The sequence below is a fragment of the Phragmites australis genome, chromosome 14, assembly GCF_958298935.1.
Source record: "Phragmites australis chromosome 14, lpPhrAust1.1, whole genome shotgun sequence".
NCBI lineage: Eukaryota > Viridiplantae > Streptophyta > Magnoliopsida > Poales > Poaceae > Phragmites > Phragmites australis.
In genome coordinates this window covers 15374576-15392460 of record NC_084934.1, presented here as the reverse complement: position 1 = coordinate 15392460, position 17885 = coordinate 15374576, and the positions used below count along the sequence as shown (strand labels likewise).

The 17885-nt window shown below is 42.4% G+C and overlaps 2 protein-coding genes across 4 annotated transcripts; one reads left to right on the top strand and one right to left on the bottom strand.

Annotated features, from left to right (window-relative positions):
• Positions 1 to 2299: 2299 nt before the first annotated feature.
• On the bottom strand, positions 2300 to 3079 carry LOC133890259 (leucine-rich repeat receptor-like tyrosine-protein kinase PXC3). The gene has a single exon (XM_062330691.1). The coding sequence runs from the start codon at positions 3077 to 3079 to the stop codon at positions 2300 to 2302; it is 780 nt and encodes a 259-aa protein (XP_062186675.1).
• A 791-nt stretch (positions 3080 to 3870) lies between these two features.
• Positions 3871 to 16509, top strand: LOC133890570 (uncharacterized). 3 transcript variants are annotated; one of them, XM_062331006.1, is made up of 14 exons: positions 3871 to 4215; positions 4896 to 4933; positions 5026 to 5227; positions 5388 to 5462; positions 5551 to 5652; positions 5847 to 5887; positions 13046 to 13159; positions 13746 to 13860; positions 13958 to 14148; positions 14226 to 14342; positions 14810 to 14890; positions 15023 to 15261; positions 15556 to 15595; positions 15744 to 16509. In XM_062331006.1, exons 2-14 carry the CDS (start codon positions 4901 to 4903, stop codon positions 16302 to 16304), a joined length of 1911 nt encoding a protein of 636 aa, XP_062186990.1. In that variant the 5' UTR covers positions 3871 to 4215; positions 4896 to 4900; the 3' UTR covers positions 16305 to 16509. The 3 variants fall into 3 exon arrangements, with proteins under 3 accessions (XP_062186990.1, XP_062186987.1, XP_062186989.1); XM_062331003.1 differs by having other exon boundaries at positions 4888 to 4933; XM_062331005.1 differs by having other exon boundaries at positions 4809 to 4933.
• The last annotated feature ends 1376 nt before the right edge of the window (positions 16510 to 17885 follow it).

The following is a 17885-nucleotide window of genomic DNA, read 5'->3' as shown; positions in this document are numbered from 1 at the left end:
GTGGTGTATTAAAATAATTATCTGGCAATTGATCATAAGCAATTCCTGACCTTTGTTAAGGCATATGAGACACACTATATGTTATAGTATTATATAAATGCACAATTATATTTGCTAAATTTTCATTTATTCGGTTATTGTAATTAATTGCATGTGGAACCGAACTAACTATATTGAGCGCATTATTTGGCAATGGAAAAGTAAGCGGTGGAACCTCGAGTCTAACAACATTTGATGTAACAAATATTAGTATTATAGCATTAGCCATTTCGCAACATTAGTTCGGTTTTGAATTTGGTGTATCGACGCGCCCTGTTGTATAGGAATAGATGGTATAAATATTACCGATGTATTAAAAGGTGCGCCCTCTTGCTGAATTTTACTATCACTATTAGAATTTGAAACACTGATATTATACAATAAATGTTACTTTTGATCTTTTTCATTTTGCAATTTAAAAAATATAACCATAACATGACTAGTAAACAAATGATCAAGATCCTTCACTAGTCTTTTAAATTATTGTACATAATAGAACTAACCGATTAATCAACCATATGAGCAAGTTATTCTTAGTAATAGGTGAGCTACTTACAACGGATTTTACCTCGAGCTTGATACAGATAGATGGTAATACACATTCTTTCAGGATGACATCTTGTTTTATCTTCTGGAAGCATGATAATATTATCTTATCAAATTCTAGTTTGTGCTTCTCGTACTATTGACGATACTCTTCATGCAACTCGTCAACAGTAGGAGTGATGATGTTATCAAGATTAATCTCATATCATCCTTAGTCATGGCCAAATTACTTTGATTCCCCAGTGAAATCATAATTTGTGTTGGCACAAATTTTATACAACGCTCAAATTATCATGCTTCGATCTGAAATATGTTTTTCTCTTTTCTCAACTTGATAAAATCCTCACGTGCGCAGTACTGTGATGCCAAAAGTGCTTAGCTTGTGTTGTCCTGCTTGTCTGTTGCTTCACAGTGCTTGGCTGTAGCTGGCTGTAGCGGAGTTGGCTTTGGACTCGGCTACACATATCTTTAAAAGTTGAATAAACGAATGATATAGATTTTAAAGCCAATGCACATTCGGCTACGCATATCTATGCCCTCATCATCCAATGATTGAGAATCAAATTCTATTATATTAACACCGGATTAAATAATTTTATTCTTGTCATTAAACTTTATGGAGCCTTTAGAGTCTTTATTACGGTTTTATTGAGCCATAGCTTTTTTTTAAACTTGATTATCATTTAGGAATTCTTGTCCTTTAACTTTTTTAAACACGAAAGTAATTTAGATAAAGCTAGCTTAGCAAGATTTTATCAGATATCACTAAATTAAAACAATATTTTTTTTATTTCTAAACATTCTACTATAATCAGCAACTGGTTCTCCGTGTTGTGCCTAACTGAGTTCTCCATGTTTAAAAAGGTGCTTTGGATGCAGTTGAGTATAATAATTTTGTATGAATGTTCATTTATGCACTATAGAATTTATATATATAGAACATTATGCTGCGTGTACCTGTGGATTGTCTACTACTCCATGTCACGAATACTAGATATTTTGGACAAATTCTGGTCATCCATAACTTTTACAATATTTAATTTAAAAACATAAAAATTATATATAAAAATTTATCTTAAATACTTTTATAATCTCATAAATTTATTATATTTTATAAGAGGGATGTTACGGTGCTTGAGGGGAACTGTGGTACCTCCTCTCCCAATTATTACGAACCCTTGATTTAATAAGGACAGTTTAGGAATATGATTTATCATAAATAGGGGTAGTTTAGTAATTGGTTCTCTGGTTAATTCATCTCCCACGTCTTCTCATGTTAGCACCGAACGAGTTCACGGGGCAGCGGCCCAACAAAGTGATTGAAGCTAAGGTTCAGCGCAATCTGCAAGCTCTTGACCTTACCAATTTCAGCAGGTATCTCACCACCCAGGTTGTTGTTGCCGAGCTGCAGCGCAAGCAGCCGGGTACAGCCACCGATTCCTAGCGGAATGTTGCCGGAGAACTCGTGGTGATCGAGCACAAGAAACTGCATCTGTGATCCGTTGCAGATGTTCTCCGGCAAGTCGCCATGGAAAGCGTTGTAGCTCAAGTCCAGCTTGCTCAGGTTCCGGCACCACAGGATCGACTTTGGGAACTCGCCATCGAGGCCGTTGCGGGACACGATGAGCTCCTGCAGGTTCCTTAGCTCCCCGAGCACGTCAGGCACCTCACCGATGAGGCGGTTGTACGCCAAATTGAGCAGCGTCAGGTTGGCTCAGTGCACGAACTGCGTGGGGATCCCGCCGGACAGCTTGTTGTTGTTGGCCTCGAAGTACGTGAGGTTGGTCGCGTCCCCGATCGACGCAGGGATTGCGCCGGCGAGGCGGTTGTCGCCGATGCGCACATTGGAGAGGCCGTGGCAACGGTCGATGGTTTCGGGGATGGTGCCGTTGAGCCAGTTCAAGGTGAGGATGAGGACCTGCAAGTTGCCGAGCTCGATGAGGCTGCTGGGGATGCTCCCCTCGAGGGCGTTGGAATGGAGGTTGAGCACCTGGAGCTCCGACGAGAGCCCGAGGCCCGTCGGGATAGGGCCGGAGAGGGAGTTCTCGTAGGCGGACAACACACGGAGGCCGGGGAGCCCAACGAGCCAGCCAGGGAGGGAGCCGATGAGGTTGTTGCTGAAAATCTGCAGTTCTTGGAGCTCCCTGAGGCCCCTGAACTCGTCGGGGATGGCGCCGGAGAGCACGTTGTTGGAGAGGTTCCAGAACCGGAGCCTGGACGCGCCGGCTAGGGCCGCCGGGATGGCGCCGGAGAGCTCATTCATGGAGAGGTCGAGGAACTCGAGGCGGTCGAGTGCGCCGAGGTTGACCGCAGTGCCGGAGGTGGAGGAGGAGGAGGCGGGAGACGGAGTACGCAGCGGCGCGCCGCGCCGAGTTGGACCGCGGCGCCGGAGGTACAGGTGGAGGAGGCAGGAGGCAGAGTACGCGGCGGCTACCGGCGGTGCGATGCCAAGCTGGATCGGGCAATTCAATGTTTGAATCGACACGATGCCCATGATATACTATTACTAAACTGCCCCTCTACATAATTAGAGCTTGATAACAAAATAACTAATTTACCCTATGACTTATTATTCGATTTGGTACCTAGTCAACTTTTAAGTACCGGTCCACAACTTAAAGTACCTTTCAGCAGGTACCTCAACGTTATTAATCCTTTGATTAGTCTAAATCGACGGCTATCGTGACTTCCAAACACCGTAAAATCCCTCATTTTATAAATATATTTTAGTAGAAAATAATGATCAAAGTTACATATTAAAAACCGTATCATATTTAAAATATCGAGTATTTTTACCGGAAGGAGCACTTGGTTATTTTTAAAATATAGCTAAGTGCCTGTGCATTGCAAAAAAGCATAAATATTAGATGTGATAATATCAAACATAACTCAAGGTATGAAGACATTGATGTAACATATGAGCGCCACCGAATAAATATATTAGGAGCGATATTGTAGTTTGATTTTAAATTAGGTCCAAAAAGAAAAAGATTATCCACTAATTTTTCTCTAAATTTATTTATTTATTTTTATTAGTAAAAGAGTCCTATATCTATAGCCGATAGCGAAGCGAGTAATTTTCTCTTTAATTAATTAATTTATTTTTATTAGTAAACGACTTATATCTATAGCTTGTGATGAGTTAGGGAAAGCTGGAGAATGAGGGTAGAAAATAGATAAATTATTTGAATTAGAGTTTTTTTATTAGATAAAATGAAAGTAGAGGAAGCGATAATATGGAAACTCGTGTTTTATACCGTAAAATTAATTAAAAAGTTAAAAAAATTGGAGGCTGGTATTGAGAGAGAGAGAGAGAGAGAGACTCAGGGTCCCAGGAGGCTCGACGTCTCCGCCCTCGTGCGCCTGCTCCGGCCAAATCACCATCCCGCGGCCGCTCCCGCCGGAGACCCGCCTGACTGCCGGCCCCGCAACAGGCCAGGGAGTTAGCGGATTGAGCTATCTTCTTAAGGGGTACGTGATATATGCATCCCATCCCGGGGTCCCGATCTATTGAGACGCCTCCTCGCCACGAAATTGTGCCTTGGAGCGATTCGGCGTCTCGTTAGTTAGGCGTCCGCTCCGATAGTGCTCCCCTCCTGCTTTTACTTCATCCACGCTGGTTGGAACAAGGTAAAGGACTTGGAAATTTGGGAAACACTTTTGATCCCCTTAAATCTCGTTTTTCAAATTGCCCCAACTATACTCGTTTGTTTTTCTTTTTGAACATTGGATTGTCAATTTCAATTGGATGCCAATTATGTTTTGGCTCGACTGAATTTGTTTGCACGATAACTAAATTGCTTCTAAACTATAAATACGACTACTGTAACTCAATTTCGAATGTAGCTTGTTGAAACACTGATTTGCTCGATGTCCATTTCATCCCTTCCAAGGCAGTTTTATGCACGAGGATTTCTTATTAGTGATTTTAATGGTTCCCATATGTTAATTGGTGTGTGTGTTTATGGCCCCCACCGCTGGTGTATTGTGTTAGGCTCCTAATGAGTTCTCAATTTTTCCTGGCAATTATAAAAGAGAAAACTTATCTACCTTGTGGTAAACTGATGAGTTCTCAATTTCTCCTAATGAGTTCTCAATTTCATTCCTTCTGTTTCAAATAAGTCGGTTGATCGGCTTGATTTCTCAAATGGAATTGATTGGATTAAACCTTGAGGTTATACATGTTGATGCGTTCTCTGATATTGTCATTTGGAATATCAAAGATAAATGCAAAGATGCAGGTTGCCAAGTGATACTTGCTTCTATCGATAGTCTTTCGTGCTGATAGCAAAACAATTTCAGGGAAGCAGTGACAATGGACGAGATTCAAAACTGTGTGGTGAAGCTGGTTAGTGCCTTGCAGAGCTGAATAATTCTCATGCGAATTATTATTTGGTGACAAAACGCTCGGATCTGGCTGATACTACTTTCACTTGTCAGCGGAGCAATCCTACGCAGCACAGGGATAAAGTGTATGTTGGCTGTGGGGCTGGATTTGGGGGAGACAGGTCAATGACTGCTTTGAAATTGCTGCAGGGAGTGAAGGAGCTTAACTACCTAGTGCTCGAGTGTTTGGCAGAGCGAACTCTTGCAGATCGCTACCGAATTATGGCGTCAGGAGGGAAAGGATATGATCCCCGAGGTATATGTTTTGAGAAGTATTGCTGCTTATGCACTTCATTGAATTACTGTCATGGAAATATTTATCTTAAATTTTTCCACCTCTTCATATGCTGTTCTGCATCTACTGTAATAGATAAGCTGTTCTTTGATGCTTGGTTTCATTTTATGGCATTATGCAGTCAAAGAGTGGATGTCTGTGCTTCTACCTTTGGCTTTGGAACGGAAAGTTTGCATAATAACTAACATGGGTGCAAGTAAGGCATTCCTGACTGTAGTGTAACTGTGCTAATAATTTGTGTTGTTTTATTCATTTCTATTGTCCGTTTCTTCCTGTTATATTAGTGGATCCTCTTGGAGCACAGAAAGAAGTACTGGACCTGGCATCTAGTCTGGGACTGGAGATAACAGTAGCTGTAGCTTATGAATCATCCATTAAAACTCAAGGTATTTTCATTTGCTTGATAGTGCCAAGCAACATGAAGCTCTAGGTGCTACGTCTCTGTGCTGCTTAAAAATTTCCAATCATGATAGGTTTCTCTGAAATGTAGAAACTGACAATCAAAATTGGAGTGATATTTCAAATATAATCAAGGTTGGATGTGTTCTTACTACTATTCTTAATTTGCCTGTTTTTGCAGGAAGCTCTCTATCGTCCGATGAATCAACAGGAATGGGAGGGGTAATTTATTGATCACTTGAGTTCCTCTCAACATTAATCATCATCCATTTTTGCCTTCAATTTAATCCAATTCAAGGAATGTTCTTATGTCCCCTTCATCAGAGATGTATTTCCATGTTGTTGGTTCTCTTGGCTCTTTTAAACAAAAAACTGCCTTGATGGCTTTAAGACCATTGTGTGCACTGTTGGAATCAACCACAATGAACACACGTGAGAACACTTGGGAAAAACCCAAGAATTTGTGCCGCAACTGTCACAACGTTTTCTGCTCTATTCCTCTTATATAACAGCAAGTAGACAAGTCTTAAACCTGGCCTTAACGTGGCCTTAATGGCCTTAACGACGAAGAAAAACACCATATAATGGTGGCTGTTACAGCAAGATTTATTATGACATTATTCTCCTCCTAAATCTTGCTGCACCTTATTGAGCTTGATGAAGACCGATCTTAGAACGAAGTTCATGGAACCTAATGTGGCCGAGTGGCTTGGTGAAGATGTCCCCGAGTTGCTCCTCCGTGTGGATGAACTCAACGTCGATCAAGCCTTGATCCACACACTCCTGGATATAATGATAATGTGTGCCGATGTGCTTGCTCCAGTCATGATGCACTGGATTTTTTTACCAAAGAGATTGTGGACTTGTTGTCCACCTTCAGGACTGATGTGCTGGGCTCTGAGACGAGCATGCCACCCAGAAGCCGCGCACAACCAAATGCCTCGCATTGACATATACAGCCTCACAGGATGATAGGGCCACCACCTTCTGCTTGGACGATAGGCCCGGTGGTGCTCTTCCTATCATCGATGTCGCTGGCCATGTCACTGTCGTTGTAGCCCAGCAGCCATGGCCACGCGCTCTTCTTCTTTCCGTTCGCGTAGAGAACACCCCATGTTCTTGTCCAGGCAACAAAGCGCAGTATGCGCTTAAAGGCGACAAGGTGCTCTTCGCATGGTATCTCCATGAAGCGGCTAACGTAGCCTACTGAGTAGGCCACGTCCGGCTGGGTGTGGACGAGGTACCAGAGACTCCCGACCAGACTCCGGTAGAGAGTAGCATCGACCGGCGGGGATGAGCTTGACCTGCTGAGCTTGAGGCGTACCTCTATTGGAGTTTGGTAGGGTTTGTAGTCTACTAACCCGACCTTCTCTAGACTCTTCACCGCGTAGGTAGATTGCTCGAGCTTGATGCCGTCCGGACTTTGGTGCACCTCGATGTCGAGGTAGTACCTAAGCACTCCCAAGTCGTTCATCCGGAATAGGTTCTTCATCTCCCCTTGAACTCATAGATGCCGCTAGTGTTGTCGCTGGTGATGATTGAGTCGTCGACGTAGACGCCCTAGATCAACCGACTTCGCCTTCCCTTGTGTGTACAGTCCATGTTCGGAGGTGTTACCATGAAATCCGAGTTAGCAGAGTGGCGTCCAGCTTCTCGCTCCAGGCACGCGGTGCTTGGTGCAGACCGTAGAACACCTTGTGAAGACTTGTCACACCTAATTTTAAGACCAAACCGAATGTAAACTACATTTATGCTAGGATTAAGTTACATACACGTAGTGATGTAATAAGTGAGTAGCAGACACAATATCCATTAGTACAACGTTACTTTATTACATCAATGATCCAAGGTCTAAAAGAAGATTACATAGCAGCGGAAATAAACTCAGCGCAGTGCCTAACTCCACAGGCAAATGATCGAAAAGTCGCCCACCTAGAACTTAGCTCCATCTTCTGGTAAGTCCTCGCGGTCTTCACCTTCTGAGCAGCAACAAGATTATGGGGGAGAGAGCAAACGTGAGTATGGAATACTCAGCAAGTGTGAGAAAAAAATATGACATGGAAGCCAAAAGTCAAGATAGGCTTAACTTAGGGGTTTGTTTGCATAAATATCATTTTAGTAATAAAACAATTATAAAAGCAACCTATTTCTATGTGAATGATTCTTTAAGACATGAGCTAAGGTTCCGACTACCTTGCTCCACAATCGAGATTCCAACCACCTCTAAATAAAGCTAAGTTGAATCACAGTTCTCACCACTGTGATTCACCAGATCCAACTCAAAATCAACCCGGGAACCACCCGACTAATCATGTGAGGAGTCTATGCCGCTCATGACCGTGAGCACGGCTAATATATCAGTTTTCATTCTGCAGAGGTCATACACTTTACCCACAAGATGTGTCTTCATGTTTTGCCGAGTACCCGTTGGTCGATGGGTAACTCTTACACACTTTCGAGGTGTGCGCTAGGAATCCACTGCAAAACCTTTTCATCGCCTCTCTCAGCACGTATCAACCCACTGAAGTTTCACCGCTGTAAATAAGTGGAGTACACTCTTCACCCCAGAGGCCCCCTCTTGCGCCTTGCGGTTCCAGGAAGTACACCCTTCCATCCCCGTACCACCAAATGATCTTCACAATACTGAGAGGATAGCGAACTACTTGGCTAGGCATATCCCATATCAGACTTGTGATTGTATTGTTTTCATGGGTGATCGCTCTACGAACCGGTCCTTATCATGGTCTGGGTAAGACCGCCATCATCCTAACAACGGGGTAATAACCAATATTCGACAAAGCCCACAATCTGCCTGGAACACATCCACAGGCTAACCATCAAGCCACACTTGCCCAGACCCTAACTTTCATGTCTAAGCACTTTTACCAAAATCTTTATCATGGTTCACATTATTAATCAAAACACCATTTACCTATGCTACCCATGAGTAAGCAACACTAAGCGTAATCTACCCATAACACTGTAATCAAAACTACGGCTACAAGGAATATTGTGGAAAGCTAGTAAACCCTGATCATGGGATATAACATTTGACCGGCATGCAATTTGTAAAACAAAACTTTGTAAAAATAGGTGCAAAATGTTTAAGGACACTTGCCTTCTTTGTTGAGTTGATCGAAATTCCCGAAGTCTTGATCCTGGATGTTCTCGAACGTCTCCAGGACATACTCCTCTACAAGCGAACAAACAAGCAACACTAAGAACAAACACTAAACAAAAAAAAATACATAAAACAAACACTAGAACAAGCTAGAGTACGATTTTAGGAAGATTTGGGTGCAAGAACCACCCAAATCAGATCAACGAAGCGAAAACTACGGATAAACAAATTTTAAACGGCTAGAAACGACAAAAACTATTTTTATGGAACTAAACCTAATTTTTAAAAGTCCTAAAACATTTATTAAATTTTTTTCTAGAATTATCCTATAGCATAAAACTGATTAAAACAATTTAATATAATTTATTTATAATTTTTTGGAAATAAAACTAATTTTATATGCATCAAAACAAATTAAAAGCATTTATTAAACATTATCAGAATTAATATATATTTTCTAAACAATTTTCCAAAATAAAAACATTTATTCTAACCTTAAAACAATTTTTCAGAAATAAAACAGAATTTAAAACCTATTAAAACATTTATATAAAGCATTTTCTATTTTTTGAAAATTTTCTAATAAAGAAAACCTAATTTTCAGAATATTTGAATTATCGGGAATTATTTTTCTAAAGAAAATTCGGATTTTTGCGCAACGCTGATGTCAGCTGCTGGCTAGGCATGCTAACTGGGCCCTAAGTTGCTGACAGGATTCACCACATCGGACGAAACGCACGTGTGGCCAGTTGACGTGGCGGCGCTAACTAGGATTATACATAATTGAATCCAGACCCTAGATCTCTAATTGGATTAGATCTCTAATCGGACGGCTGAGATCGCATACACGAACTGGTACACAAAACTTCTAATAATCCTAGCCCTACAGACACGATCGAACGGTGAGGGAGGGAGCTACCTTGGCTCTAGCGGCTGGAAGTCGACAGCGGCGACTCAGGGCGACGGAGGACGGCCGAAGACGCTTGGATTGGTGTTGCGCGGCTCGAAACTCGACGGCGAACGGCGGAGCGCCAGTAGAAGACGACAGCGTACTCGCTTGAAGGGTCACGGGACGTCAGGGAAGCTCGAGGAGGCTCGGCGACGAAGGCCTTCAACGGAGGAGGTTTGGTGACGATGGAAGCTCCCTGCCGGTGATGAAGCTCGATCAGAGGTAAACACATGTCTCAGTGCATCTCTGTGCTTGTGCAAACTCTGCAAGGTGAGAAATGTGGTAGCAAACTGAGTTGCTACTGGTCTCACAAGATCCTTACCACCTATCTTCTCCCTCGTTACACTAAGAAGCCTTCCATGCCTATAGATGAATGTGAGATAGCCTTTTTGAATTCCTTCAACTTCCCTACATCTTCCAACATAATATCCAAGCAATGTGCAGCACAAGGTGTCCAATAAAGTGTAGGAAACCTCTCCATAAGAAGCTTACCTGTTGCCTTATAGTTAGCCCCATTGTCAGTGACAACTTGCACAATTTTATCTACTCCAATATCCCTTATACTCTTCCCTAACAAATCAGCTAGCATCACTGGATCATGAACTTGTGCTGATGCATCAACTGACTCCAAGAAGAAAATCCTCTCTGGACTATTGACTAGGAAGTTAATCAAATGGTGCCCTCTCCTATCCATCAATCCATCTAACATCAATGTGCAACTATATTGCTTCCATGCATCCTCATGTTTCTTCCTCAAATCATCTGTCTCCTTAACAACCTTCTCGAGCAATGGCTTCCTAAGCTCATAGTAGGTACGAGGTTTGTACCCAAAACCATATTGTGCAGTGGGCTCTATAACAATCTCAAACTGCCTAGAATTTGTAGCATTGAATGGTATGCCACACTCATAAAAGAACCTGGCCCACTCCAAGTTAACATCTCTTTTTTCCTTTGTCCTCATGCTAGCTTGGATACTGATTTGAGAAGAACCCTTTGAATGTTTTTCTTCCACTACCTCTTTTGGCGTTCTCCTAAGCATTGAACCAACTGACTTTGTGTTGGGCTCTTTTGGTGCTTTGAACTTCAAAGTAGATTTTTTCCTTTTGGCAGCTTTCCCTGAACTAGGATGCACAATACTTCTAGTAACATCTTGGGACTCCTCTGTCACATCATCATCTTCTCCTTGAAGCCCTCCTTCATCATCAAGTGGAAGTGGTCAAGTGGTCTCTTCTTGCCCTTCAAAGCAGCTTGCATCTCTTGAGCGATAGCTGATGCGGTTTTGGCACACTTCAGAATATCTCCATAACCACCCACAAGATGCTCCTTGAGCTTTGTAATTCCTCCAGTTACAGTTTTATCACACAAGCAACATTGCAAGAGATCTCTATTACCAATGGTCGGCCAAAATGCATATTTTCACCCCGGATCAGTTGATTTTGCCGGCTTCCGCTTTGGATCAGTCTTTGGATCATACTTTGATGCAGCGTCCGAAGCCTCTGCACTTCCAGTTCCTTGAGTAGCCATGTTCTGAAAAAATGTGTCAACAACTTAGAATATTATGAAATGCTAACATAAGAAGTGAAGAATGAGTTCTAACTGCTGTTAATCATTGGAAATAGACTACAAGAGCTAAGAACTAGTGCTAACTACCAATGATTAAAAGATTGTCTACTGCCTAATGGCCTAACATCACAGTCATGTTCAGAAGATGTGCTAACAGATCACATAGGCTCAAATCAGTATGTGTTGTGCTCACAGATGTGCTCATCTATCTACCGAATAAAAGAGCAGAGGGTCACAATGCAGAGAGAAGAGAGAGAGCCACAACATACCTCGGGCAAGAGCAGAGGACGGGGGTGGCCGACTCAGGCAGCGGAGGCGGCCGGCTCGGGCCACGGGGACGGTGGACTTCTAGGCGATGGGGGCGACGGACTTCCAGGCAGGGGAGGTGTCCGACTCGGGCGACGGGGGAGGCCGGCTCGGGTGACGGGGGCGACGGACTTCCAACCAGGGGACGGTGGCCGGAGACGGGCAGGATCTGAGGGCAACCGGCGGATACGGCGATTGCGAGGACGACAGTCGGGTTTGAGGGCGATCGGTGGCACGTCGGCCTGATCCGAGGGCGACGCGTCGGCCGGATCCGAGGGCGGCGTGTCGGCGAGGAGCTGTCTCGGCGGCAGCGGCGGGGATCGACGAGGACCATTGGACTAGTCGCTAGTGGGTAAAGGTGAGGCGCTCCTCTGTGACCCTCTCCATCTCTCCTCCCCTTCTAATCCCCTCCACCCAACTGGTACGACGTTCGCCACACGAAAAAAGACGCCACACGACGACATATCGGCGACGCCATGCTTATATGGCGGATGCCATAGACGCCGGCGCCGTGACATCGCCGTGGTGAGGCCCAAACCACCGCCACGCCACCATATCGTCGTTATGGCGACGATATGGTGACGCCATGACAACCATGCAGGCAGATTAAGCTGATTGAAGAAAGGATTCGGCCAGGGGAGGGCAAATCCACCGAGGGAGGCGGATCTAGTCAGAAGGAAGCCGACTGGATAAGGGGAAGAACCGGCAGGCCAAGAGAGAAAACCGACGGGAGGGCTAAGTTTGGGACGAGTTGCTACGTCCCAAAAGAAAATCTAGTTCTAATATCATATTAGGAATAAGAACTTGTATTCTATGGACACCATATGCCAGTATATATATATGTACGGGTGAACAATATGTAAGAAACCTCTTACAACATGGGATATTACTGTGACGCAATATATATCTTTAACACTTTATGTATTCTTTATTAGAGTCCTTTTCGTGTACTCTCTCATATACTCTATATATTGCCCCATTGGAACTATTATTGAATAGAAGTGTTATTCATAACAGTGCCATGTTAGATACAAAAATGAGTGAGCTTTGTTACTCTATCCTTGTATCTGTTTTTCTGAGTGAGGGTTATTACCCTATGCCTAGGTAGCAGATGTATATCTGATGCGTACAATTCATGCTACAGAAGAAACTTTGTGTTGATGTGAGGTGTCCAATGGATAGTTGCTGTAGGATGTAGATGAATCAGCAAATAAAAACATCATTAGAGAGGAAATTTCAATTATTGTCAGAATTCAGGAGTCAGGACAAGCTATTCTACTTCAGTTGTGCCTATTTTGGATCATTTTTGTAGTAATTTTTGGTTGCTTTTTCTTCATGTCTGTATTTTTCTGGTCATTTTTACTAAGTGAACAAGTTTCTGGATTTATAACTTATCTTATTTTGTCTTACTGTTTAAAGAAATTCTTTTGTATGTGTGAAGGGCAGAAGCACATATCTTGGGGCAGCTTCCATTGTACATTGCCTGGAAAATTATAAACCACATGTTGTCATTACTTCTCGGGTTGCTGATGCTGCGCTCTTCTTAGCACCTATGGTATGGTATTCATGTTTTTTTTTCTGTGCTCTTAGCCTCCTACATTCCCTAATGATGTAATGCCTTTTTTGCTTAAAACTCTTTATGCCAGACGAACATGATAAATTTTTATAATGAGATAACAGGCTATCATTGCCTTTCCTTTTTTACTTTTTGTGTCATGAGTTCTTTTTTTCCTGATTTGTTGATCTGTTGACTTCTGCATGATGATCCAAGCACTGTACTGCTTAATGATCAAATGCATATATGGAAGAAAAAGCACGACAAGATGATATAGTTGCATGATGCACCCAAATTTCTGTGTTATATGCCTGCATTAGAAGTTAAGTGACTAGGCAATCTCCAAGCCACAGTTATTAGCATGATCAATGTGCTCTCTATCTTCTTGATTCATTGCAAAACAATCTCTTGAATACTTGATTGCTTAGAATAACCAGTTGTTATATCACGTACATGTACTCAAATTCATACTAATCTTATTATTCTCAGCTTTGGAATATTATTGTTGTTTTTATAGATTGCGCATAATAATTCTTTCCTGCGATAGTTAACAGTTTACCCCTTTTACCTCCATTGTCAACACTAGATCTATGAATTAGGTTGGAACTGGAGTGACATGGAGAAGTTGGCACAGGGGACATTAGCTAGCCATCTTCTGGAATGTGGCTGTCAACTCACTGGAGGATATTTCATGCACCCTGGTACATTTTTTCTTTCAAAATCATTAGGGAAATGATTTTCATAACAGTCATGATTTGTATTCTTTTTATGGTCTGCTTCTGGCATTGTAAAGTGCAGGAGATGCATATAGGGATTTTTCTTTTGAGCAACTTCTGGATTTGTCTCTTCCATATGCCGAAGTAAGTTATGGAGGAGAAGTTTTGGTTGGGAAGGCAGATGGCAGCGGAGGTCTTTTGAGCCACAGTACATGTGCAGAACAGCTTCTTTATGAAATTGGAGATCCTGCAAACTACATTACTCCTGATCTGGTGAAGTCAAATGCCAATTCCAGTTACAATTCTAGGTAGCTTCTTATCCAACCAGTGATTATATGTTGGTCGAGCAGGTTGTAGATTTCTGTGATGTGCAGTTCCACCAAATATCAAAAGACAAGGTCTACTGTAAAGGAGCAAAACCATCTAATGCTTGTCGGCCTGAGAAACTCCTTCAGTTATGTCCTACTGTATGTATTCCTTGAAAATTATATGGTACTAACTTAAGGTCATCTTTTAGTTCTTCCAACCTAGAACTTTATTGTGATCTATGACCAGAAAGACTTGCACCAGCGAGCAGTATAGTGTAGCCAGAGATATAAGATTCTCTTTTTGCAAAATACCAGGCCCCAGCAAGCAGCTGGGAACTGACAGGTTCCTGTTGGTTTTCCCAGTTGAATCTATTGCTCTTTTCAAAATATTTTTTAAATCATATATAATACTTATCATTATTGATGCATTTCCGTTGGAATAAAGATCATTTGTCAATACTCTATCACAACATAGTCATTCAGGAGCTATTAAATACCCCCAAGCCAGAATGCTACAGTAGCTCATGCATTGAGTAAAGATCATTTGTCAATACTCTATCACAACATAGTCATTCAGGTGGGCCTAACTAGGTTCTGATTAATGTGAACTTTACATGTTTCTTCAGGATGGTGGATGGAAAGGCTGGGGAGAGATATCATATGGGGGGCATCAATGTTTAAAGCGTGCTCAGGCAGCAGAATACCTTGTCAGTCCATAGAAATACTGTCCTGCTATTTTTTTTTTTAACTTTGGCAACGTCATGAATTGAAGAATCTCTTTTGAAACAAAGTGATGAGAGACAATTTCTCAATTTACACCTTTTTTCATCTGGCATTAGGTTCGGTCATGGATGGGTGAAAGATATCCTAGCATTGATGAAAAAATTGTTTCATATATCATGGGCTATGATAGTTTGAAAGCTATTGGAGGTGACAAGAATAGTTACTCCGCCAAGCAAGTAATGGATGTTAGACTTCGGATGGATGGTCTCTTCGAGCTTGAAGAGCATGCTTCTCAATTTGTTGAAGAGTTCATTGCTCTCTATACAAATGGTCCAGCTGGTGGTGGCGGCATCAGGTACTGACAAGTAATTTCGATGCTCCTTTTGTGTTGGCAAACTAATTTGTTCGTGCCAAGGCATTGTAATTGGACATAGGATTGGCCATAGGTATGCATTACAATATTACACATATGGGTAACCTGTATCAATGCTTGTGATGTGTACTAAGTTCATGAAAACTGGTATTAATTATGATGAACCATGGAACAAAAAAAAAAACTATATTACTCGGGCCATGGACAGGTTGTCTGTAGCTTTCTTCTTTCTGGAGTTTCTTCACCCATTTGACAGGTTTGTTTGACACCTTGCAGCACTGGACAGAGGAAAGAAATCATTCTTCAAAAAATGCTGGTATGGATAATCACTTCGAATCATCCCATGTATGATTTATTAAATGTTTAACTACTTTTTCCATGCTAACAGAGGAACGCATTGAAGCTAATGACAATCTTGAGTATAACCTACATAGCTTTCTGTGACATGGTGTTTGTTTGGATAGGTTAGTAGGGAAAACATCTTCTGGCGAGCACATGCAAACAAGGCAAGCATTCCTTACTCGGATTCTAAAACTGGTAAAATGCATGTTTTACAAGCACACAAAAAGCCAACAAATCGGGCAGTGGGCATTCAACACTTCGACGCAAGCATGGATACACCACCATCCCCTGTTCCTGCTTCACCTAGGAAAAAGTTTGCTCTCTACCATATAGCCCACAGCAGGGCCGGAGATAAAGGGAATGATATGAATTTCTCCATCATTCCTCATTTCCCAGACGACATTGGCCGTCTTAGGACAGTAATCACTCCGGATTGGGTGAAGAATGCTGTTTCACCCCTACTTGATTCCTCGTCATTTCTTGATGATCGAGCAATCCAGCGTCGAAACAATCTGCTTGAGCGTGTCCATGTTGAGATCTATGATGTCCCAGGAATCAGCTCTCTGAACGTTGTGGTGAGGAATATCCTCGATGGCGGTGTGAATTGTTCGAGAAGGATAGATCGCCATGGGAAGACTCTGTCAGATCTCATATTGTGCCAAGAAGTTATCTTGCCCCCATGACTGGTTGAACCACCAGACGCTGATTGTTACATGACTTGGGGAGCTTGTATGAACTTTGAAAACCTTGGCGTGCTACTTGTAATGGCATAGAAGAACCGAGTTTGTATGAACTTCGAAAAATCCTGGCGTGCTAATGTCATCTTGTAATCACCGTTCGTACTATCTTTGGTTCAGGTGATTAAATGCTAGATTGTGTAGTCCTAAAGCCATGTGTGCACGGGAATGGTCGTAGTGCTGTTGTTGCTTAGCTCACCTCGATGTTTATACGCTTCTTTATTTTTGCTTGTCGATGGAATTTGTTTGGCCTCTGAGGAAACATGGATGCGCCGCCCGCCCACCCATCCACCCAATGCGTTCGTTTACAGTAGGCTGAACGGTGTCATGAATAGCACTAGTTTGTATTGCCCTAAGGATAATATAGAGTACAAAAGCGCATATAGAAAAAAGACTACTAATGAATATGTAAAATATTCTATACTCCAACACCCTGCCTCAAATAGCGTTTACTAAACTTAGACAACTATAAATCTAAAATATGACTCTTAAAACCGAAGTAAATGATGTCCTTAGTCAAAAATCGTACAAAACCAACAAAATGTAGCAAGACCACAAATAGAAGTCGCTAATAAAGCTAAAAAAAAAGATCAAGACCACAAAAACATTGTCCGAGATCAAGAATTACAACAGAAGGGAAGACAAATTACAATAGAAGGGAAGACAAGTAGCAAGAGACAACAAACGGAGTCGTTACAAAATACACATAAAGATCTAGATGGTATAGTTACATAAGTAACAATATAAAGTGATCAACCAAACAGAGATAAAATTTAGTTAACCATAAAAGAAACGGCTAACAGAAGAAGAGTTTATGAACTCGTATAGCATGGACGAAGAACACAAATAGAGACTTGAACAACAAAGCTAATTTTTGCTTGGAAAAGCCGAGTAGGGGCCTAATCGGTAGCAGCAGTAGGGGTAGCAGCAGCAGGAGCAGCGACAAAGTTGTGTAGCCGCAGGCCCAAAGGAGCACGTGTATAGGCCATGGTCAAGAAGAAAAGGACACCAGTCACCACTAAGCGAGAGCAACCCATCGAGTCGTACCATTGAAACACGGTCCATGTGTGGCCCAAAAGTTCCTCCTGAAACAGCAGTAGACATGTGCAACTTGCTACTTTGCTAGCAGCTGCACGGTGGCCACACGGAACAAAGGGCAGCGGGAGATCCATCCGATGGAATACCAGACGGATGGAAAAGGAAGTCGACGACGATGGAACTACACGGTAAGAGGCTGAAGAGTCGAGGAAGATGGATCTGCTCTGGGGGCTTGCAGCTGCTACGACAACACAGATTCGAGGATACCATGCTATAAATAGCACTTCTTTTAATTAATCAGCTCAAAGAGCAATACATAGAGTACAAGAGTGCTTATAGAGATGCTAATGTTCAGATGTTCTGTTCAGGCGACAAGATGAGCCACAGGATGCAGATCAAAGGGCCAGGAACGTTTCAGATGTTTTTGTTGAAACGGGCCCACAGAAAAGGCCCGTAGGCTGTTTTAATTGTTAACCGGTCCGCAAAACA

What these genes read in the sequence shown, in the direction of transcription:
- LOC133890570 (XM_062331006.1), top strand. Translation starts at nt 4,901, where the DNA reads ATGGACGAGATTCAAAACTGTGTGGTGAAGCTG. An exon ending in GAAAGGATATGATCCCCGAG is followed by an intron (nt 5,228 to 5,387) that starts GTATATGTTTTG and finishes GGCATTATGCAG; the next exon opens with TCAAAGAGTGGATGTCTGTG. An exon ending in AATCAACAGGAATGGGAGGG is followed by an intron (nt 5,888 to 13,045) that starts GTAATTTATTGA and finishes GTATGTGTGAAG; the next exon opens with GGCAGAAGCACATATCTTGG.
- LOC133890259 (XM_062330691.1), bottom strand. Translation starts at nt 3,079, where the DNA reads ATGGGCATCGTGTCGATTCAAACATTGAATTGCCCGATCCAGCTTGGC.